The 24,332-nt window shown below is 37.1% G+C and overlaps 1 protein-coding gene across 2 annotated transcripts in view; it reads left to right on the top strand.

Moving 5' to 3' along the window:
- TAF2 (TATA-box binding protein associated factor 2) overlaps positions 1-21,398 on the top strand; it is a 58,027-nt gene extending 36,629 nt beyond the window's left edge. Inside the window, exons 21-26 of one of the 2 annotated variants that reach the window (XM_040060315.2) lie at positions 3,048-3,117; positions 4,613-4,722; positions 6,987-7,216; positions 9,772-9,924; positions 10,335-10,440; positions 19,769-21,398. In XM_040060315.2, coding sequence (XP_039916249.1) covers positions 3,048-3,117; positions 4,613-4,722; positions 6,987-7,216; positions 9,772-9,924; positions 10,335-10,440; positions 19,769-20,034 — 935 coding nt within the window. In that variant the 3' untranslated portion in view covers positions 20,035-21,398. The remainder of the gene's footprint in view (positions 1-3,047; positions 3,118-4,612; positions 4,723-6,986; positions 7,217-9,771; positions 9,925-10,334; positions 10,441-19,768) is intronic. The other variant, XM_040060323.2, reaches the window with a different exon arrangement.
- Positions 21,399-24,332: the final 2,934 nt, after the last annotated feature.

Below are 24,332 nucleotides of genomic sequence, written 5' to 3' on the forward strand. Positions count from 1 at the left end.
CTTTGCTGCAATTGAGAACTGCTTGTACAACACTGCTTGTAATTTGAAAAAAAAAATCACAAGGGGATTTTTGTGTCCGAAAGCACTCACTTGTGTTTATATTTACCAGAAGTATGAAAATCTACACGTGTTGCTTTTCCCACAGCGTTCTCCTAGACAAGCTGGCAAGCTGCAGACAGCATGGGTGGTCAGTGCAGTGGGTAAGAATTCAGGTCATGGGCCACATTCAGAGGGTGGTAATCAGTGGTTTTTAACTCAGGCTGGCAGTCTGTCACCGGCACGTCCCCCAGGAAGCATCTTCAGAAACTGAAGGTGAACAGCACTGAAAACAGCCTCACCAGGTTTATTGATGGGAAAGCTGGTGGCAGGGTGGACACATCAGATGGGAGAGAAATCTCACAGACCTAGGCAGGCTGGGAGAGCAAGAACTGGATGAGGTTTAACAAGTGCAAGGTCCTGCATATTATGGTTATGCATATTATGTCCCACCTGGGACACAACCAAAGATCCCAGAACAGGCCAGGATCTGTGCTTGGGGAGCAGCATCACTGAAGGGGACCTAGGGGTCTTGGGGGATGACAAGCTGACCACAAGTCAGCAGTGTGTGGCTGCAGCAGATCAGATCCTGGGCTGCATCTGCAGGGGCAATACTGACAGAGACCAAGATGTGATCCTCCCACTCTACTTTGTAGTCAGTCTGCACTTCAAGCAGTATATTTAGTTGCAGCCCTCACAATTCAAGAAAGTTGTGGGCAGGTTGCAGTGGGTCCAAAGAGGGGCCGTGAAGGTCATCAGAAAGGTGCAGAACCTACTCTGAGGGAGGAGTAATAGAGTAAGCTCTTTTCTCCCTGGGGAAGAGAAGGCAATATTTCAGTACTTTGAGAGTAGGTGCAAAGTGGATGGAGTGTCTCTCTGGAGAAGGATTAACAAGTACAAGTTGCACCAAGAGATGTTTCATCTTCATACAAGAAAAGAATTTTTTACAGCAAGAACAATTCATCAGTGGCACAGCCCCTCCAGGGATGTGGTGGAGTCCCAATCACTGGAGGTTTTCGAGATGGAGTTGGTCAGAGTGCTAGATAATCTCATCTAGGCTCTCTTTCCCATGGAAGGTTAGAGCAGATGATTTTGTGAGGTCTCCAAGCCTGCCTGGTATATGGTCTTCTGGCTAATAAGATTTGTTCTGCCTGAGGTCAGGTTTAATTTGTCACTGCTGTCCAAATTGTTTCATAGTTCCTGTATAAATTTGAAGAGGAGGTTAGATGCATTAGTAGCAAAGCTTTGTAAGCCTAGAAGGGTTAGTTAAAACACACACAAACAAAATTTTAATCACAAAAATATGTTGTTACCTAGTTTTGTTATCAAGTACCACCAGCCTAAAGGATTAATCTCCCACACTTTTCCTTTTCTAATCAAAAAGCATTTTAAGGTCCCTTTTGTTAGTTAAAACAATTACAATTTGCTAATGATTGTGACTTCATGTTTGCAATGTTGCAATTCTTTGCTTTGTGGTAATAAAATACTATTTTTGTTACATGCAAAACAACTTTTGTTTGCAGTGTTCTAGCTGCCTTCTGTCCCAAGCCAGGAAGAGCAGCTGTGCATTGAGCTGAGCACAGGAAGTCACTAATCCCTTAAAAGTATGTTCTCTGCATAGTTTTTCAAAGGTTTCTGGTTTATAAGGCAAATCTGAGATTGTAGTTGGATACAAGTAGATTGGATTGTAGTAGATTTGTTTGGATACAAGTTTGCTCTGGCATCTTCCAGAACTGTGTAGCCGTGCTTTGAACAGTGTGCAGGGTGTGAGCTAATACATTCTGCCTCTAAACAGAGCTTCCTGGAGCCTCAGCAGTGTAACCAATTTTGTTTTGGCTGGATTGTAGGAAGAGCAGGGCTGACTTGCAAGTATCCTACAAAAGACTCCCCAGGCATCGTCTAAGCAATATTTTAATGTGGTTGCCCTCTCCTAGCCCAGAAAGGGCTCTCATGTTCTAATTGTCCAAAGCATTTTTAAAACTTGTAATAGAATGAAGTGCTGGTTCTTACGTTATAAATAAATGCCTCTTCTGTTAAAAGCGATGCACTCTAGTGAAATAACAAGAAAGTAATAGGTATTAGAATTGCTTGGACTAAAGAAGTTATATTTTAAAATTGCTGACTGAAAACAAACCAAAATAAGAAAAGTTGAACTGAGTTATGGAGAACTAAAAATAGAATTGGCATAGGAAAGATAGAAATACATTTCTAGGACCGCAAGATGGAAAGCGTAGAAATGGTTTTGGACCTGTCTATCTGGTAATGATTAATACACTCTCTTCATTGTTTTGAAGAAATGAGAATACTGCTGTAAAAATCTTACAGTTATGCACCTGACAAAAAGATCACATAAAAGTTCTTTCATGATTTGTAAAATCAGTGATGATGATATCCCATGTAGTTTCCTATTTTGCAATATAACTCTGATAATCAAAGGAATTTTGTAATGTAAGTTACATTTCAAACTAAGAAACTCACTTTATTTCCAACACTGTCAAACAGCAATTTTCTAGAAGCATGTGCTGATAGGTTTCAATTAAGGCTAATGATGGGAGCATGATTTCCGTTTTTTGTATGCCCTGTAATAGTTCTCTTTCTGTCCTATGTAAAGATAATAATCTTTCACAGACTCCTGTGTATGAGAATTGTATATTCTCTACAGAGGATGTTAGGCTTCTGAGTCTTGAAAAGATACTTGAATGTGTTCATTTTAGGAAGCACACAATATCAAGATGCGCCTTTACTCTGATTTTCCCAATCAGTGCTCATGCAAATAGTCAAATTGATTGTTATTGAACAATTGAGGCATGTAAGAGTTTTGTAAATGTTTCTATTTCCATGTAAAGTAAGATGCTTTTTACTTTGAATTTGCTCTGTAATTTGTGGAATTCCTCTTAAGTTGCCATGATTCATGCTCTTCATGTGCTCATTCAGGAACTCATGACTGTCTTCATCAAAATTCTTCCAGTTTATGTATATTGATGGTCATTTTGTTTTATTTTGCTTTGCAGTTGATAGGAGCTATGAAGAATTACAGTGGCTACTCACTATGGTTCAGAGTGATCCAGTACCCTACATAAGGTGAGTTAATAAAGAGACAGGTTTTTTACTAATGCTGAGGCTACTGAGTAACCTCTTCACCTAGAATTACTAGAATAGATCAGATCCTTAACTGCTTCTTCACAAAACTGTTTTTCCTTCTTGCTATTTTACATTAATTGAAACATGTTTAGATGTTTCAACAGTTCACATCTCAACAATTAGTATATTCTGTTCTTATTCTGCATTATTTTTGTATTTTATGTTCTAGCTTGTGGCAGAAGTCTGAAGTTAGAGATTATTTCCTGATCATAAATAAAGTGTATAAATATGGTGTTTCATATGGCAAAAAAGACTTTGTGATATTTAGAAAAGACAGAGGCTGAGACATAGTGCAAACAATATTTGGATGCCAAGGGTTGAAAAGCAATTGTCAGACTGTAGATGGGGTGAAAGGATCATGTGAAAATATGGTGAAATTTCTGCTATTGCTTGTTTCAACTTTGTTTTCACACAACTCGTTGGGGATTTTTAGCATGTTCATTACAAACCCGTGAACACCGAGGTTTGTAATAATTCTTTTTTTCCCAACACTTTATACTTGTGACCACCATTAAAATACTGAGTTTCAAAGTTAAATAATACTACTTTTACTCTCTCTATATAGGTGATTTTTTACAAATATCATGCAAGGTTGTTCTGTTTAATTTCTGTCATTCTTGTTAATGGAAATAAATACAAGTTTAGTTTCAGTGTAAAAAGGAGATTTAATTTTATTTGTATCCTTCTGAAGAGGAGTTTAAATTTTGAATTGAGCACGTTAGCCTCTTCTAAAAGAAAGTGAAAAAAAGAGAAAAATCTGCAAGAGTCTTCTTGTTCCAGATGTGTAAGACAGCAAGGTGAAAGCTAGCTATACAGAGAAAATTTGTTAAAATAATAAGTAATGAAACAAAGAACTCATTTAATATTTTCAAGGCCAAGTTTGAAGAAATAAAAATGTATCTACTTTCAGCTCAGTGTGTAAGTACTGTTAGCAGCAGGCTAAGTGCAGGATCTTCAGAAGCCAGTGTAACTTAAGAGGTGGCAGTGTTTGTTTCCAGGAGAATGTGCAAGTCACTGTTTTTGGGTCTGCCATTTTGTATCAGTCATAAATATTTACAGTTATTTAAGAACTCTCTGGTATCAGTATGCAAGGAATTTATTTTATTTGCCACTGTTGTTTCTTCTTGGTAAACTTCCAAGTCAATGTGCAAAAAAGATCAGTACTGAACAGAAAAGCATAATGTAGCCTACAGCTGTTAATAGTTGTGTCAAACACATACTACTGCTTTGCACCTTACTTTTTATCTCTTAAGTTTTATGGTAAATCTGTATATGCACATTGTGAACAAAAGGAAGAACTAAAGGCATGAAACACAGGTTAAAAATTTGGAAGTAATCCTGTAAGTTTAACAGGTTTGTAAGAATATGGCAAACTGAACAGACTTTAGGGTTTTTCTTTTGGATTTAATAAAGATTATTTTTCTGTTTCTTTCAGGCATAAGATTTTGGATATGCTGACTAAGAATCCACCTTTCACCAAGAATATGGAGTCCCCCTTATGTAATGAAGCTTTGGTGGATCAGCTTTGGAAACTGATGAATTCAGGTTAGGTTTTTTAAATTTGTTTGTTGTTTTGTTGTGTTAGGGTTTTATTGTGAAGTGGGTTTTTTTTAAGTAAGCATTAAAAACTTGCTTCAAAATATGAGAAGAGCTCTCTTAGTTTCAGTAGTTAGCAATTGAAAATCCAGTCTCAGAAACTGAATATCATCTATGTACTTCCAGAACACTCTTAATGACACAGGCTACCTAACCTTGTTTTTCATTCTTTTGTTTACTGAGGTAGTGTGCTTTGATGTCCTTCTGCACAGAATCATTCTTTTAATGTTCAGAATTGTTCAAAGCAAATGTTTCCTCAAGTAATGGTGTCTGTGTTACACTTAGAGTTTGCTTTACATTAGATGGTATCTTTTTGTCTTTTTCTAAACTTTCAGAGAAAATGAGAGGACAGCATTGGTATAGATAACTTAAATGACATTTTTAGAAGTTCTTTTTAGACCTAAAACTCAGTTTGCCTTGGGAGATTCGGCAAGAGCCTAGTGAGAGAAGGGCTTGCATCTTTACCATTGACCTGTTTTTCATTACTGAAGCAGTTTTATCCAGTCCTGACAAACTGCCCTTGAACATCTGGCACATTACTACACAGATTACATATAAACATTTATATAGCTTTTTTAGGTCATTGCAGGCTTTCTGTTCTCTGTGTGTCATTATATTCAGTGTTTAAAAGTTTACTGCTACACCCCAGGGGTTGAAGTGGGGAGACTACTAGTAGTTCAGTTTCATAGAACTTGCCAAATGTCAGACACACAAAATAAACAATTTTGATATTCCCATCAGAGAATTTGTTTTTGCTTCTTCATGAGAGAAGAGTGTGTGCAGTGTTACAAGCACTACCTCTTTTTGCAAGTAACAAATAGGGTATACATTCTTATTAAGGCTCATGGGGCTTTAAGCACCTAAAATTCTATGCCTCAAGATGACATAATGTTTCAATTTTTCTGTAAGGTATACCTGTAGCATTCCTGGGCACTTTGAAAAAAATTGTTGATGTGTGACAAGTTAGTGGCCAGGTTTAAAGGTTCTAGGATTCTAGTTTTCTAGAATCAGGAGTTGCTTTCATTTAACATAAGCACAAGTAATGGAGAACAGACTCTGACTGATATATGTAATCTTTTTTTTTCTGTGTTAATCTGAATTAAATTGATAATATCATAATAGTTCTAACATTAATATTTTTGAATGTGTCATTCTCTGGGGAGAATTTTAATGTTAGAAATGTCCAGATTAATATTTGTATTGCTTTCATTTGTTACTGGGTAAGTGTAACTGGTAAGGGTAAGCTAAGCTTACTCCAAACACTCTTTTGGCCCCATAAAACTACTATTTACAGGGATAGATCTTGTAATTTTATTTAGTGCTAACTCTTGCACAGCCACAGTAACATGGCACTTGGCGCATCTGTGTCTTGTTTACCAGATACAGTTCAGTTCCTGCTGGGGAACAATGTGTTCAATAAACTTGCAATCAGTCAAGAGCTGGGCTGAGTTAACACCAGAATTGCTGTATTTGCAGCATTGCACCAGATGTTAAATGTCTTTCTGTTGTGATTGGTGCCAAACGTGCTTAGACCATTTGTGTATGAAGATATTAAAGCAGTACACAGTTTGCAGGGAAAAATAATTAAAAAATAAAGCATTGCTTTGTGCAGGATGAATACATATTTTGAGTTTGAATACAAATTAAATTATTGAGTATGCGGTGCAGTACATGACGTAGTAATGATGTTAAAAAGCATGCTTGTGCAGTTCTCTATCGATGCATTTTCCAGAGAGTAAAGATCTTAGTTGTGCTTAAAGCTCTTACTATATTTTGTGGAATATGTAGGCAAATACAAACAAATTAATTGATACAGGAAGCCAGTTTGGTAACAAAGTCTTCTGGTTTTGTCCAGTAGAAAAACCTAAGAGTGCAACTTGAAAAATAAAGGAATATGGGTGTGGTTATTTTTCTTTTATTTTCCATTATGTTATTACAGCACTTACTTCTCCAGTCTTGTTCTTCTAAATATGTCTAACTTACAACCCAGGAAACTTAAAACTTTCCTTTTAAACAGGAAAGTTTAAAGAGGAAGAAAAAGTTTTAAAAGAAAGCAAGTGAGTAAGAGCTAATAAGAGGCAGGAATAATGAAGGAAGTGTATCTTAAGCACAGAAAATGTCATACTCTGGTGGGTCTAGATTACTTAAGCTGTTATATTTGTGGGAGAGGGGGAGATTTTATCACTGTATTAATAATCTCTTTTTTGTTTTAGGAACTTCACATGACTGGAGATTACGATGTGGTGCTGTGGACCTCTATTTCACACTCTTTGGCCTCAGCAGACCTTCCTGTTTACCATTACCAGAGCTTGGACTTGTTCTTAACCTGAAAGAAAAGAAGGCTGTACTCAATCCAACGATAATTCCTGAATCAGTTGCAATTAATCAGGAACCTGTGAACAGTAGTAACAATCATGGACAGTTAGTAGGATTTCAGAACACTGTAAGCACAAACCACCTGCATCCATCCTATTCAGCTGGCTCTGAGCCTCTTGCATGGGTTGCTGATTTAATTTTGTATTGTGTTCAAGCCTCTCATGCTTTACCTAAGCTGCCTTGTTACCTCATTGCTCTTTATTCTGTCCGCTTGAAAAGCCGGCGTATACCATGACTTTTTTGACATTTTTTATCACATGTTTTGCATCACGTATGCAAGCTTTTTACTTGTTTTTTCTAGTCTCATTTCTGTTCTTTATGAAACTTTATATATTGCTTATGAGATATGAAGTGATTCACAGAAATGTTTGATGCTGTGATGAAAGCTGTTTTCATTAGACTGTGTCTATAGGCAAGTTATCCAATTTTCCAAAACAAAACCTTTTATCAGTAAATCTATTCCATCTTAAAATACATAGATACACCTCATTTTAAACAACTTTTAAGTGATGTGAAGGTTGAAATTTTAACAAATCTGCCCTAAACATTTTAGTACTGTGCTCTGAAGGATTTGTAACAGCTTCTGAAGAATGGCATATATTCAGTTTGGTTTCTCTCTGGATTTGGAGGCTTCTAACTCATATTCCGTTGCAGAGTTAGAAAATAAATTTTTATAAACTATTAAGGTCATCATTTCCTCAAGAATAACTGCCACTGCTGCAAGACTGAGTATTATTGTTGGATAAATTTAATTATGAGGGGGAAAACAAATCAACAGACATGGAAATAATTAGTGCTTTTTCTTAACAATTTCAAAATCAGCATGTGATAAGCATATTTGCAACTCTTTCCACCCTTTTGAATGGGATGGTTTACTGTTACTTTATCAGTCCCATCGTTACTGTCTAAATAGTCTTTACAGAAAAGTATGTTGAGAGTACTAATTGACAGTACCCTGCAGGCCCATTCCAGCAGGGGGAGAAAATGCTGGTAGAGTCAGATATTGTTAGATCTGTCCTGCATATTTACAGAGCATGTAGTAAGTCCTAATTTGCTGCACCTAATCATTAGAATTAAATAGCAGGAGGCATTTTGTTGGCAGATTTTTAGGCTGCAGTTCAGTGAACACCCAATTTTTTTTGCAGCCAGACTATCAAAAGATTTCCTCTTAACGCTTCCTAAATTGTCCTCTCCCTTGTGCTAGCACAGTAGTTGTTGCTACAACAGTGAGCTGGATCAGGGAGGATCTGTGGAGCAGTAACTTTTTATGAACAGATATTTCAGTTTCCTGTGGCAGTTCGTCACATAGTTGTAAAAACGCTTGTGGCACCCCAGGACAGACCCGTGTGTGGATGAGGCTGCTTCATTTAGCAGTGGACTGGCTTGCACTGGAAATACAGCGCTGGTATAAGCCTCAGTTTGTACTTCATCCCTTGTATCTTCTGTTCCTCATCTTCATTCTCCTACCCCTTACCTTAATGTTACAATTTTCACTGTAACTCCCCCAAAATTCAGGGAACGGTTTTTCTAGTAGCATTAAAGAAAGGCTGCCTCTTATATAAGACAAAGTTAATCCAGAAGTGTTTCACAGTAGCAGTGCCTTGGACAGAATAATAGAGATGAAAAAAGGAAAATGCATATTTGAGAGCAAAAAAGAATAAACAGGTGATAGAATTTATCAAATTAACTAGATTCTTTAAAGTAGACATACACTGAGATCATAAACATGTTAAAATCAGTACTGATAGAGTAGTGCCACTGAAGCTGCTGAGTATGGTAAAGTTACCTGCTTCATGAAATGGAACTTGAATTGTTCAGGGCAAGAGTTTGTGGGGCTAGAGTGCCCTTTGTAGGATAGAAGAAGAGCAGTTCAGGGGGGCAGTATATGCCCTTGAGAGTCTATGGTATATATGCCTTTTATAGTTTTTAGTGGGCATTTAATTATGTTTGCTTCTGTGGATGCTTTATTTTCCCTTCTAAATTTTGTTTATTGGACTTGTTGAAACACCTGTCTCCTGTTTTCAGTACTATATGTGTAACTTAGGAGACTCTACTATTTTTCTATTTCTTTGACCTTGTTCTTTTTACAGTCTAAGCAGTAATTTACAAAACAGTTTTACTCTTTTTAATAAATACTGTTGCAAAATAAAAAGAAATTATAAGTACTCACTATGATTTGTACTAAGTAAAGTAAGCGTTAGCTTTTAAAATAAACTAAAAGAAGATTTAGCTAAATCCCATGTGTAGATCAGAGGGTATCACAGTTTTTCAACTGAGATTTGGCCTGAGGAGAGTCTGCAAGGCACAGATTTATAGACAGGCTATTCAGAGGCAGCAAATGTTGTTGCACACCAACAGTACCAGGATTGTGAGAAGCGACAGAAAAGATGCCAATGCTAGATATGCAGAGGGAGCTGGGATAGAAGTAAAGAGAAACTATGTTTGTAGGAGTGGTTGGCACAAATCCATACAGGGTTTTAGAAAATACTTCTTGCCAGAACTACAGAGAAAACTTTGTTCAAATCACCCACTTTACTCAGAAGATTTTTCAGGTATCAGGTCGCTTTCTCTGGAACATGGATCTTGCTATCTTCTAATTTTGGTCTTTTAATGCTGCTTCAGGAGGATGATCATCTTATTAAGGAAACAGCATCCAGCATTTCTGGTCATCAGCAGGGGGTGAAGAGGAAGGCTGATATGCCACTCGGGTCTCCATTGGAGCCAGGGCAAATACTAGAGAAGAATGAAGACAGTAAAGTCAAACTCAAAATCAGAGTAAGAAATGGAAATTCAACTTGCACAATGTGTAGGGTGTTCAGAATAACAGCAGTGGCGTCTGCTGGCTTCCCTTGAAGCTGTGTTCAAACAAAAGGCATGCTGTGTATATATGTACAGCAGTTGTTATGCTTACTTTAGCAAAATCATTTATCAGATTCTTTATTGGCTGACAAGAACTAAAGTTGACAGATGATGCTCTTGTTCGCACAGCTTCACAGTAAATTAGAAGGAAGGAAAGACACTGACCCTTTTTAATTTTCTTGAATTTTTATTCCTTTACAGTGGTAGATATCACTTCCTTTCCCTCTCACCCCCAGTTTACCTCAAAAAAAATATTTTAAATTCTGTTTAGTAATGTTTTTATGAGTTATTAGCATCTGCTTATTTTTTTTTTCCTGGTATCTTAGTTCTCAAACTCTCAAGAGGAAGAGGAAATTGACATGGACACAGTTCATGACAGCCAAGCCTTCATTTACCATCATTTGAATATGCTGGAGAGACCATCCACACCAGGTACGAGTAACTTCATAGTCAAGGTGGTTGTATTTTTTTTAACTACTTCACTGTGAGGTGCTTTTTGATACTGCTTATTTCCATACATACAGTGTTGGTGAGTGTTAAATGTTAATGGAATTCCAAGAACTGTGTAGAGTGCATAAGAATATTTCTTTAGGTTTCAGTAGATATATAGATAACTGTATGCATGTGTATTTTCACATCTATCTAAGTAAGACAAGTATAAATCATGCTTATGAAAGTGAAAAGCTAAGGAATGAATAAAAGGGCACAAAGTTTAGGTAGAATCTCAGAAGCAAACAAGAACTTGTTTTGCCATAGATGTCATTTAAAAATTAACAGTTTTGAAGGTTAAAAAAATAGCAAGCCTCCTCAGTTAAAATGAACACTCAAATGTTGATGATTTATAAGTTGACATTAGCAGTTAAAAACATACAAGCCTCAAAGCTATGCAGAAGGGCTTTCCGAAGTTGAAAAGATTGCATCTGTGAGTAAAATTGTTTCATTTCAAGCACTTCCTTTATTTACTACTTCTCTTAGTATCTTTTTTTATACAATACTTGACAAAATTATTCTCAAGGTATAGTGTTTCTTAGAAACCTTAAAACAGGTTGAACTTCATTGTTGAACTTCCACTTTCTTTGCTTCTCTGTCACTAGCAAGGAAATTCAGCAGCTAGTCTCATTTTCTCAAAAGGTTTTAACAACATTTTTAAAGTTCAGTTACAGAATGTGCCAGTGGAGTCAAGCTGAGGTCATGTGACAATGTACCAAGCCTTTTGAGGGATCTTCCATACAGATTCAGAACAATATTTTAAGGTTGCAGTACTGTATTGTGTAAAAGTGAAGCTTTTAGCTTTAGAATTCAGTTATTACCCTCTTGCTTGTTTTTCTGTTTTTATCCAGTGACTGCTTAGTGTAAAACAGAAATCGACTGTAGCAGCAGGATGTGGAGTGTTGGTTCCATCCTTAGTTGCCCTAGGTCCTGAGCTATTGCTGGCAGGTGACTTTACCTGCTTTCTCTGTGACCAGGCAGTTTAGTGGCCCTGTTTAAGAGAAGGGCTGCTGGATGCTGCTGCCCTGGGAATCCTACTGAGGCTGATTGTGCCAGTGGTGCAGGAGCTGGAGGCTTGTACTTCATTATGAGGAGTAACATAACGTTTTTCCTTCCTTGGCAGATGCCCTGTCCACTAAGGGAGTTAATTTCTTTCTTTTGAATTTTTTTTTTTTAAATAAAGGGTAACTGCTGTCACTTCTCAGCTAAGGAATTCAGTTCATATGGGGACGTTAAAACACAGGGAGGTCTAGTTTCTGGATTCCAGATGGCCTTCAGTTAATGACATGTGCCTACAGCCAACTCCACCAAGACAGCTTTGCTGTTAGGTATCTAGAGTAGCAAAACACAGCTTTTTTACCTCCTTCAACAGGGTAAAGGAGCAGGCTGCATTGGGTTACTCTCATGAACTTAGGAGCCTATATCTGCAAGGCTTTGAACTTCTCAGAGCTGCTTTGAATTTTGTTCTCAGTGTTATGGTTAACTGTTACGTTTTCTGTTATGGCAAAGAATGACACATCCAGAGCATGCAAGTGCAAAGCTGATCTGCTGAGGATTAGTATTTATAACTCTTGCATGATATTTTGCAACAATTTTTTCACTAGATTTACACACTCTGTGGAATATAAAGTCATAAAAAACCCTCTGCCAAATACGTCACAAATAGGACTTAGGGGACCCTCTGTGCGCCAGGTCTGCGCTCCAGGACTGTTGCAGATTAAGTTTGCGCTGGAGGTCAGAAAGAGTAAAGTCTGACCAAGAGTGGAGCAGTGGCTACTGGACTGATGCTTTTATAGACCCAAAGCAGACACAAGCTACTTCAAGTCTCACTTGTGTCCTGAATGACCTTCTCACCTCTGTTGTTTAGACATTGAGCACACTGTAATAAATTTTCTTTCCTTGGTGATAAATGAGACAAATGCCAGGTTTTGCAGCAGAATTCATTTTAAATAGTAAGCCTTTGAAAAGCATTATTTTGAAACATTTCAGATTATTTTGTTCTTTTTTTTTTCGTTTGTGTGGTTAGAAACAGTTCCACTTCACATATTTTTTGCTTCTAAAATTTCACCTGTTCCTTATTCATGGCATTTTTCTTAGAAGCAGAGATGTATGAATTACAGACTGAGTAAATAAAGATAGTTCAATCTTTAGGAAACGGTACACTGCTGAGAAGAAACGTGGGGAAAAATAAAAGCTTACATAAGTAAAGTTGTTCACACATAGGAGTGTTCTGTTTTACGAAGGAATCACAGGGCCTGTGAGGTTTTACAGCAATGATAGAGGATGGGTGCATTTGAGGGAGTGATTATTGTGAAACAGATTAACAGCAGGTTCTGAAATTGTCTCAGTGTCTTGTTAGTAAATCTGCCTCAGTTCTGACTCCTACTTGGAAGGACTGCTCTTAGTCCACTCAGTTTTCCTCCCGCAGCTGAGGGCCATGTCCCCACATGTCACATGAAGTGTTAGGTCATCAGCCAAACACAGCATGTGAAAAGCAGCTGCCAGGAGGAAGTTCATGTTGGGTCCTGTCATATCTCTGGGTTTTTGCTGGATTGTTGGGATTTTTTTTGTTTGTTTGTTTGTTTGTTTTTTCCCAGACCACCCCAAATGATGATTTGGATTGGGTCAAGTTGATGTAACCCCCCCTAACACCAGGAAAATATTATTTTCCTTGGGGGGGGCTGGGATATGTTTTCGTATGGTTCTGCCCATGGATGTGAAAGGTTAAGGCTGAGACAATAAAAAAAAAGTTTTCTAATACAACTCTTGCTGGATTACTGGTTTCAGTGTTATAATTACAGCACCTGTCCTAGTTCATATAGAAAATAAATGGTTTAAATCCTGCTAAAGCATCTGGAGTGTGATAGTAGAACTGTGCACTCTGGCAGTTGTAAGGGAATCTAATCACTTTAATCAAGAAATTATGAACACAAACAAAACATTAGTTGTGAACTGTCTAGAGAATGCTGTTGTGATGATTACTCATCTGCCCTTAGGGCTAGAAACTTGGTAGCCTCCTTTGAACCTCCAAGGCTATGCAAGGTTACATTTCTAATGTGAGAACAGACTTTATTTGCTATTGAATCATCAAGAATATTAGGAACGCTCCCTTCACTTGAGTCTTAAGATAAAAGACTTTAAAGATGAGATTTTGTGTAACCAACAGATTTGATCTCTCAAGCTTTAAGGTGACTTGTCTTGCTTTGTTGACTTCAGTAAAATCAGATAATGGTACACTTCCTTAATATTTCACTCATCTGAGAGTACAGTATCTCAGAAGTAACCATTAAAAGTTTCTGCTGTTATCTGTCAGTGGTTATTGATTGGCCTGGTCTTTTCTGCTTCCAGAATAAATGCCTGGCTGTAGGCTGCATGATCTGACAGTGAAGTTTCATGTCATTATAGCTCATCACTGATAAACACTTAATTGAACTTTTTCCAGCTAGTTTTGATGGTTTGAAAGGTGATAAAAAGCAGTATCAAATTTTCTCTTTATTTCTGCAAAGGAAAGAAAAATACAGTGGTGTTCTTTTTGTGCACTGGCAGCTTGTTTTTTGATGACGTTCAGAGGCAGTGGACTTTGAGGACATCCTGAGCATTCAGACTGAGATCAAACAGATTCCTTGGCCATTCGTTAATCCTATTGCAGTTTTCCAGGATAGTCAAATTGGAAATTGCCACTGCTGACTTTGTGGTTGCTCTGTTTACCATGTAGATGTACATGAAATTTTGGAGGTCTAGACCACGGTCATAATATTGATTGGATTGTGGTCTTGTTTATCACAGTTACTGCACATTCAGAAAATGATGGTTTATCTAGATTGACTTTTTTTCTGAAACACTTTGAAACTGGACATACTGTGTATACTGCAGTAAAGTGTAGAGGTGAACTACTGTAGTTTTTGTATTTAAACAGTACATTTACAGCAGCAGATCCAAGCTTGTGGTGCAGATCACTGCACCTGGAGTTTGGATGCAGGGGTAAGCAGGAATTCAGTCCAAACTGTGTGAGAAGCCCAGTCCTCTGCAGTTACCCAAGTTAGCTGTAAGTGCACCAGTACGTCCAAGTCCAGCCATTAATGGCTCTCTGCCAAAAAGTGCTATGGAAACATCAGCACACAGACAAGTATATAAATGAACACTTCTTGGATTTGAGGACCCCACTGACAATGATGGATTTTTGCTTTACTTTCTAATGGAGGTAAAAGTTGTTAAAACTGTTCTGTTAAAATGCCTTTTAATAACATATAATATTATATGTTAGTAAGTGTCCGTTACACTTTATTACTCAAGATATAACTGTTTCCAAAGTGGCAGCTCATAGACTTTGAGGTTTGTACATATATTTGCCTCACTGAAGTAGGATGTGGTTAATATAAGTGCACTTGACGAAGAATGGTGTTTTCCAGTGCTTTACTCTAAAGTTAAGAAAGCAGCTTTAATAGAAACACAACCCCTGTAGATAGTGACAGTAGAAATGAGAATTGCATCAGTGTGTGGCTGCAGTGTATCAACTCCATGATTTAATAAAAGCAACATAATAATATAGCTGTGACTGTCTCTGGGAAGACAACTAATCATTCTCAAATCTAGAAGATGAATAAGACTAGCAAGTTTTCAAGTGAACTACCTGAAACTGATAGAGGCACAAAGTATTCTGAATTGGCTTCCGGGTTGAGATGTTCTTTCTTTCAAAAACAGGAATTTCAGGGGACATTCTAGAGTGTTAAAATAAACATAGTAAAAATAACACCACAGTTAAGCTATTGTTTTAGTGTAAGGCAGTATAGTTAAATGAATGTCAGATGATGATATGAAACTTTTTACCAGTTAAAACACCAGCTTGTCTATACAGTATGTTAGTTTTACCTTTGATATAGGTATAAGGAATTGTCTATCTGGTTTTAAATCCCACTAAAAAATTGAAGTCAAATAAATCTGTAAATTAGAACTTGTTGAAATGTTTATGTTTGTGCCTAATTAACTGATTTGCTTAGCATATCTTCAGAAAACCTTTGGCTGGTTTTATTTTTTTTAACTGGACCTTTGCTTTTCACCCTCAAACTTTAGTTTTTGTCCTGTGGACCTTAAAAGAGCACTCTCCTAGAGAGAAAATTGATAACCCTTCTCAGAGATGTATAATTTGAAAATTCGGGTTCTTTAGACTAATTACAGGACATTGCATTCTGGAAACTTGAAATCATTTATGCTTGGTAACCTTTCCTATGTACTTTGTTGGTGGTTCAGCAGATGCATAAACAGAGCATTGAATTAAAAAATAGCGTGTCTTGGACATTTCCAGAGTAACGCTGAAAAGAAAAGAAGAAATAAGGAAAAAATGGGATAATTTTGAAACTGTTTTTACAGTATTTTCCATTTTTTGAATGTTACCTCTTTAGAGAAAATGCTAGCCAGAGATGCAGTTCAACTGCTAGCCAAAGAGAGTGCGCTACCTTTCTCATTGATAAGCTTTCTTTGAGTTCTGGAAGAGACGGATTAAGTGCTTGTGTGCTTGTATTGATGTCCCCTTCTTCCAAGAGCCTCTCCATGTCAGGTGCTGCAGCACCAGCCTGTCCTCAGGACCCATGGGGCTTCAGCCTTTGCTATGATTTTTGAACTTTTCTCCCTCTCTGATGTTTCAGTAAATTAGGGTGCAAATGGGGTAATTTCAAACAAGTGTCAATTTGTAAAAATCCTCTATCAGCCAGCTGTTTTACACTCATTGGCCATGCAAAGAAACAGAGGCTGTAAGTTTGTGGCATCCCACTCTTCACACAAATTCAGAAACATAGGAGGGACCATATGAAAGGTCTCAGGAAAGCCTGTTGGCATGTTTAACATGCCAGCAAGTTACTTGTAACTTGTAACTCAAGTTACAAGTTTTCAAATGGTAAAAGTTCCAAAACAAAATAAGAGAAAAATAGCTGAAACACTCTAGCCAACAATATAGTTCAATGTAAGTGCACCAATGACTATTAAAATTTAACTGAACAGGGTGTTAAAATTGTCTGACAGCAATTTTTATTATGACAGAAAATGTTACTTTAAAGCTTATCAGGATCCAAATCCCTTTATTTTTAAAACTAAGCTGCAAGATCTATATTTTCATATTTTATTCCCTCTCATGCCATCTACATCATTTGTATTTGTCCCTGGGGCAAATGGTACACAAATATTCTGATCTTTCTCCTGTGGGATCATAATCCTGTCTAATTTTAAACACCTACCCTGCTAGCTGGAACACCACAAAGCCAACAATTACATTGGAATCTCCACATCTTAAACAGGAGGAGATCCGTGTGGATAGACATATGTGCGTTTTCTTCCAGTAAATGGAATGCTACCAACCACTTCAGAAGCAGCTCCTGGGCTCACCCTCCACTTATTGTGTGTTTCTGTGTTTTGTGAAACCCGGGTTTCAGTCCTGCTCTCTGAGCCAAGAAGTGAGTTCCCTGCAGGAAGAGGGAGTGCTCTGTGCCTCTTTGCATCAGTCCCGCTACCCCCGTTGATGAAAGGATGATTATTATACTGCCCTGTGAGGCAATTTCTGTTTAGCCTTGCTTTCCTTAACTACACTGCCATGTTCCTGGCATAGGCTTTAAGTAGACACTGATTAAACGGAAGGTAAAAAATGGCTCTGTAGGTTCAACACTGAATTTTATGCATGGATCTGTAACAGTCTTGATAGAGCTTTTATAGGTCTGTCCTTTCGGGCACACAACTGAGTTCAGTAGTTCATGGTCAATCTTTTGGAGCCATCATCCAGGATCAGTATATTTGATTCTTGATTTAAAAGCACTTTTTAACAGTAGGAGGAAATTTTCTGGGTAGCTGTTATTTTTGCATTTAAAAATCTAAGAGACTAGAGTCACTACTGACCTCTGTGAAGAAATTGTGTGTGTATTCCTATTGCTGGCTCAGTAGAAGCAGATTTTTGTAATGATATTCTTTCATTTCTTACTGATGTCTTTTCCATATTACCAGTGTTGACTGTCTCCTTAAATGTCAGTAGCCCTTGAGTTGCAGTTGGATCCCATTTCTCTCTTTCCTGAAGATTTTCTTGCCTCTCTAGGTGGTCACCACCAACCCTTTGTTCCTGTTGGCTTAAACTACTGTTGTATTTCCTCCCTAACTCCAGTCAATGGTGTTTAACTACTTTAACAAACAGATTTTATTAATAACACACCTGAAATAAGTAGTGAGGTGATAATACAGACTGTTGCCTTAGCAGAGCTGGTAGTTCAGTAAACTGCAGGAAATGAGCACAAGTGGCAGGTCTTGTCAGGGTCAGGAGAGTCTGTTTGGTTGCATTCTCCATCTTCACTTGATACTACTGCTACATCATCCCTGCAGACTTTAACCAGTGTTTTTATACCAGTTCTGGTTAAAATTTTTTAAAGTCAGAGGATTAGCTTTGGTTTGAGGTTGTTACAAATGTAGTGTCTAGACTTAATGTTTAGTTTCCATATAAAAATAACTCCACAATTTGGAATTAATGGAGCTGAGAAGTTTTAAGAGTTTGTGTCATGTTGTGTGGGCTTTTTCCTTCTATTTGAAGTTGACTTGAGTTTCCATGTGTATTTTAATGTAGCATGTGCCTGTAGCTTGAGAACACATGAGAACGTCTTCTGTACTTTAGATAATCTTTTGTACATTTTCTATACAACCAACCAGTGGTATTCAGGCTTTTTGCCGAGACCTTTATTTCTGTGTTTCTAGGAGCTCTGTTTGTGTCACTGCCATAGTTCACCTGTAACTACTGCAGCCTGTTTTAACAGTGTCAAACACTACCTGCTTTGGTTTTCTGACATGCAGCCTCCACCCTTTCCTTTTCTAATGGTCAGAGCCAGATATACTCCTTTTTTCACCATTATGTCATTTATGTCATGGCTGGTTTTGTATCCTTGCAGCTGCTAAATAAAGTTGTCTGAACACTGAATGCTTTAGAGGAAGGAGCTCAGGTTATGGGGATAGGTTTAGATACAGGAGGAATTACTTTTTAAAAGTATAATCTGAAATAGTTACATAGTGAAGCAATCTTGTACCTTTTTGCATCAAATGCAGTATAATTGCACACTGTCTTCATTGTTGAGAATGGCTCCAGACAACGTAAAAAAATGGTAGTAGGTAGGCATTGAAGTTAGCAAGTGGAAGTTGGAATCGGTGTACATCTCCTTTAGCTGCCATAAGATACATAAAAAAGTAAAGTCGTGACTTCTAACAGTAAGTTTTTGCATTGATAACATGAGCTTACTGCTGCTTAGTTCTGATTAAATAAAAATTTAAAGCTTTTAAAAATACTTTTATATTAGAGATTTCAAGTTTATAGGAAACCATTGTACTCCAGACTAGCCTCCTTCATAACCTCAACAGAATTTTATGTTGCACCATATTCCTGTCTTGTGGTTAAGACCAAACATTTCTAGAAAGACATCATTTTGCTGCTTAAGACTTCAAGCAGTAGAAATTCCACCATGTCCCGTAGTAAGTTATTGATTAACCTCACTATAAAAATGTTTTGTGTTTCTATTCTGACTTCTAAACCCTTCATATAGATGTAGATTCTGTTTTTTCCAGACACATTCATAAACAAACAAAACCCAGAACAGCTCAACCATCTAGAAATTTTCCTATATATATGCATGGTTGAATCAGTCCTCAATCTTTCAGGTAAGGCTAGAAAAATTTGTGGAAATTATTCTCAATACTTGCTTGTCATAGTACAGGGAGCTGTCTCTGTAGACTTCGAGACTTGCAAGAGGCAGTTTTTAGAAAAATCAGTTTAATTTTTCACTATCAAAAAGTTTGTATATTCTTGCAGGGAGCTTTACTTCCTGGCTAAAAAGAGGTCACATCACAAAAATGCACTTTATTATGCCAGTCTTTCACTTCATATCAGAATTTTCACAAGCAGTTATATTTGCATTATTCAGGGTATAGTGCCCTTTCTACTCTACTTAAAAATGAGTTTCAGGAAGCTAGTATGATTTGAAGTTTCTTAGGGCTCTTTACAGTTCCTAATTGTCTGGGATACATTTATGCTGTTGAGAAAGAAAGAATCATTTCTAAAAATTGTCAGTAGTGTGAGAATTTTAATGGCACGTTCAGAGCCTTCTCTGAAGCTAAATGGCACAAGCATCCTAACAGATTCCACATTTTTATGTTTAATGCCTTGAGATAATATAGGTTTTATCTAATATTTCAGCATTTCTTATGTTTGGAAACAATGCAAGTCAAACATGTGCTAATCCCGCTGTATCCATTCTTTTAGGTAAGGAACAGTCTTCGGGAGAGATAAACATGCACCCTGTCTCAGCAGCTCCACTCTCTGTGTTTAGTAAAGAATCAAACTCCTCAAAACACAGCGATCACCATCACCATCACCACCATGAGCACAAGAAAAAGAAGAAGAAACACAAGCATAAGCATAAACATAAACATAAACATGATACTAAAGAAAAGGAAAAGGATCCCTTTGTTTTCTCTAACAGTCCAGCCAGTGCACGATCAATCCGTTCCCCATCACTTTCAGACTGATACCAATGGCTTCTCTGGAATTCAACTTGAAATATTCTTGGAGTGCTTAGAAGGATGTACATACCTATAGCTTCTATCTTTTTTTATGGAACTAAGAATATGTGAATTGCCTCAGCAATTCAGAAGCTCTGCCACCTTTGAAGCCTTCTTTTTGCATATGTGGTTGTTGAAATCTGATTCAAAAAATATGGTTTATGATTCTGACTCATTTTGTATTTCACTGTTCTCCACACCTCCCACTCTTTTTTTCCATTTTAAACAAAGAAAACAGCCCTTTATGTAAGGGCCCCATGTCCACTGGCAACCCCCTGCACATCACGCTTACCATGTGTCTTGCCAGAATCAATTATGGTTTAATCCTTTGAAGAATGTTAGAGGCAGAGTATGTTTTAAGCAGAAGGCAATTGCCAGGCCTTTGGTGATAGACTGTTTCCAGAGCACTATTGTGTGACTAAGTGTAGATCTCCTCAGAAGACAGGGATTTTCTTTAGTCTTCAACTGACCTGTTTCTTGCTTTAACCATTGCAATGTAATGTCAGACTTCAGAAAGAACAGTATGTAGAACATTTGCATTTTTCAGATACTAAAACTCTTGAAAAATTCCAGGCTGCTTTTAAGCTGGCAGTATTTATTATGGACATGAGCCTTTGAATATGATTAAATTCTGCAATTGTTTTTGGAATTTTAGCAAAACGCATAATGCATGTTTTGTCCTGTAATCAGGCTTTTAAAAATCCAATAAAGTTTGCGAATTATTTTGACAGAGGCAGAATTTTTTCTTCAAGCTTATATTGGAATATGCTTTTGAAAGGTATTTGCTAAAATACAAAAAAAAATTCAGAAAAGTTTAAAAATTAAAATACTGAAAAACAAGTATTTCTTCCTCCTGAGGGGGTGGTTTGTTTGAAAGCAAGATCAGCTCCTGAATCCACAGGAGAAATATATCAGTAGATTAAACTAGGTCTGGGACTTGAAATTATGAATGCATTTAAATTTCTTTAGCTGTGTTTTATGCAGTGTACTATTTACACCTAGGAAGTGTTCTATTTAAAAACTTTATTTTAAAAAAGTTTTAATAGCAGAGATAAATAATCTCTGCCACTTTTTACCTATTTTCTTTATATGTGTGTAGAGGCAGTGTTTTATTTTCATGTACTGGTTAGCTTCTGTTGCCCAGAGTTCACATTGCATTCTTTTAAGATGGTTGTATTTGGGTTACATATTTTTTTTAATCATTTTTCACAAATTTTCATGAGAGACTGAGTCTTCTTACTAGAGCAAAGAGAGAAAGTTCAAGAGGGACCCAAGAAGACTTTTTTTAAGCTGTGTTCTGTTTCATGAAAGTTAATAAATACTTTTATATTCTGTACCTGCTGGTGAATCCTGTAGTTCTTGGAATAAAAAGTTATCTGTAGACTAGAAAGATGATAGGTTCAGGTATTTTGTAGTATGCATATACTTAGTTTGTTATTCAGACACCATATCCTTTTATTACTGCATGGGTAGTTGTGCTAATTGTTGCACTTGGAACACATCTGGGCTGGATTCAGACACAATGGCCCTGGGCAGCCCTGCAGCCTCTCCTGATCTGCTCTTTGCCGTGTCAGGGGAAGGAAACCACCTGGGTTTCCTTTAAGCAATAACTGTGAGCTCTTGGAGCTTAGGTGAGCTAAAGGTGCAGGAGGAACACCTAAGCATGGGCTGAATGGGGTACTGAGCGTGTTGTGGGTACTAACCATGTGTGCAGCTCAGCTCAGCATTCCTTGTGAGACAGCGAGTAATAGCTCAATGGAAATATTTTGAGGTGTTTTTCCCTTAGCTAAGCAGTGATGTAACAGTGCCAGGGGTGTTTGTGGGAGACCTGGACTAATAAGCAATGAAAGCTGGCTTTGTTTGGGAGATTGAAGGCAGATGCATTTACGTTTTAAAAATGAGGTCATGGGTAATTTAGACTGGTGTAGTTTCTACTTTCAGAGATGTGGATTTACACTCTTAGGCTGAGGAAAAATGCATTGTTCAGTGATAGAGGCACAGAACTGAGGCAGAGCTGTAGCACAGGAATTTTGCCATCAGAGGTTTTGCTCTGTGACTTTAAGTGAACTATTAAATACACACTGAGAAAATATGGTGAAGACAACGCCAATAGAAAATTGGAAAGTAGGGAAGGGAGGGAGAGAATCTAAAAAAACTTTTTCTAATGCAGTTTCTGAGGTTACATCATGTTCCTGGTTCAGAATATTCGTTACTGTATTTGATGGAATACAAAGTTTGAGATCTGTAGGTGGTGCAACATGGACAGGCAATGTTCACAAACTGGTAAGTGTGCTCAGAAATCAGAGTAATCTGTCAGATTGCACAACTGACTCCAAAAAAAGCAAACTGAAATTCAGAAGGAATGAATGTGAAATACTGAACTCCAGGGAAAAGGAAGTGCATGAAAGTAAGTCATTCTCCTCATTGTGTATGGTGCAGTGAAAAGAAAAAAAAAAACATGCACAAAGGTGAGCAGTTTGATACTATTGCAAAAGTAAAAGTCGCTTAAGGATTAACTGGAATTTTTTAATATAAGATATGAAAGTAATTGTTCTATTAAGTGATCTGGGGCAACATATTTTAAGAAATAAGAGGGCAGATGGAAACAAGAGGTAACATTGCATATAAGAAAATAAATAAACAAACTGAGTATTCCTGGTCTACCATAAAAGAAGTCTCTACATACCTAAAAAATTGCTACACCAAAAAATGTTTATCAGTTGTCCTTGATATTTCCTTTGGGAAGGGTGGGATTAGCTTTATTCACAAGAAAAAATATTTTTGTTGAATATCAAGATGAAAAACATTCTAACAGGCACCTAATGATGATGTGAAAACTCATTTCTTGTAGGCTTTTAAGCAGCAGATTGGCAGACGTCTGCAGGGGATGTTTATGGGATGCTTCACCCCACCACAGTGCAAGGACCTCACTGCTAATGGTTGTTTTCGTGGTTTCTTTAATCTTCCGTTTTTGTCAGTAAAGTTCTCATGGTGCCTCTCTGGATGTGACCAGCACTCGCAGAAGGTTTAGGAAACTGAGGTCTTTGCCAGCCAAAGATCTCACCAATTGTGGTTTAGCTTGATTTTTTCTTGTGCTGAAAAACTGATGACTATTGCAGAGTTACAGCGTTACAGACAGTGGATTAATTTCTTTGTTCTCTCCACCTTCAAACCTCATAGGCTGCCTACAACCTATGCAGTTGATTTTGATCTGGGTTCTGATTTGGGGTTAAAACTCCTGCTTTTTAGTGCATTCTTCTTAAAACAAAAGGAAAAATATTTTATTTGGGGTATTATCCAAATACTGTAAGAATGCATATTATACATATAAGTAGATTTAATCTGTTGTTAAAAATATGCAAAGCAAAGTCTGGAGAATTTATTTTGGTATATCAGCTTTTAACATTAATTCCTTTATTTTGTTCAATAGAAACTTTAGAACACACATAAGTGTAGGGCAGATAGGTAATGTTAAAATATTTTTACACATTTCTAATGCAGACTTTTCACTAGGTTTTTTCTTTATTTCTCAGTATAATTGTAGAATAAAACGTCCACAAGGTAAGTACTGCATCTCTTAAATTTGTTGGCATAGTGAAGCATCTAATTCGGACAAAGCTCCTCTCCTTAGGTGTACAAGTGAGCAGGAGTTTCAGCTTTGGTCAGTCACTGCCAGGCCCTGTCAGAGTGTCCCAGTGCTGTGGAGGGAGGGACAGCAGGATGCACCTTCATGGAGTTCTTGGGTGAGTTTGTGTCAATAAGCTTTGCTGTCCATAAAGCACTCAAGCTGACACGAGGGCTCCTGTCAATGAAAATTAGTGTCTTACAGTGTTTAGTTTTGGGGAATAGAAGAGCTTCTTAGTTTTAGTTGACTTCATGTTCATAGAAATAGATTTTTTTAAAAAAATTCTAATAGAAGAAATTTTGAGTCATGCCATTATTTTCAGTACTTTCAGTTTATTCTCAGAACTTAAGAGCCCAGTTTTTAATGGAGCACCAGTATTAAACAGCAGCCCTTAAAATACACAAGGTAAGTAAAAATGTTTTAGATGAGATTTAATTACTTCTGTATGTTTCAATTTTTATGTATTCATTAATATATATTTACTTTCTGATTTTGTAATTTTAAATTACAATAATATATGCATATTAATTAAGTCACAGCAGCTAATATTTAAAGTCTGCATTATTCCACAGTCATCTGGTGTAACAAATACAGGTATTCTAAACATATTTCTAAGGCTTTTTTTGCTATTATTTTTGTC

Source organism: Hirundo rustica, chromosome 1 (assembly GCF_015227805.2).
Source record: "Hirundo rustica isolate bHirRus1 chromosome 1, bHirRus1.pri.v3, whole genome shotgun sequence".
Taxonomy (NCBI): domain Eukaryota; kingdom Metazoa; phylum Chordata; class Aves; order Passeriformes; family Hirundinidae; genus Hirundo; species Hirundo rustica.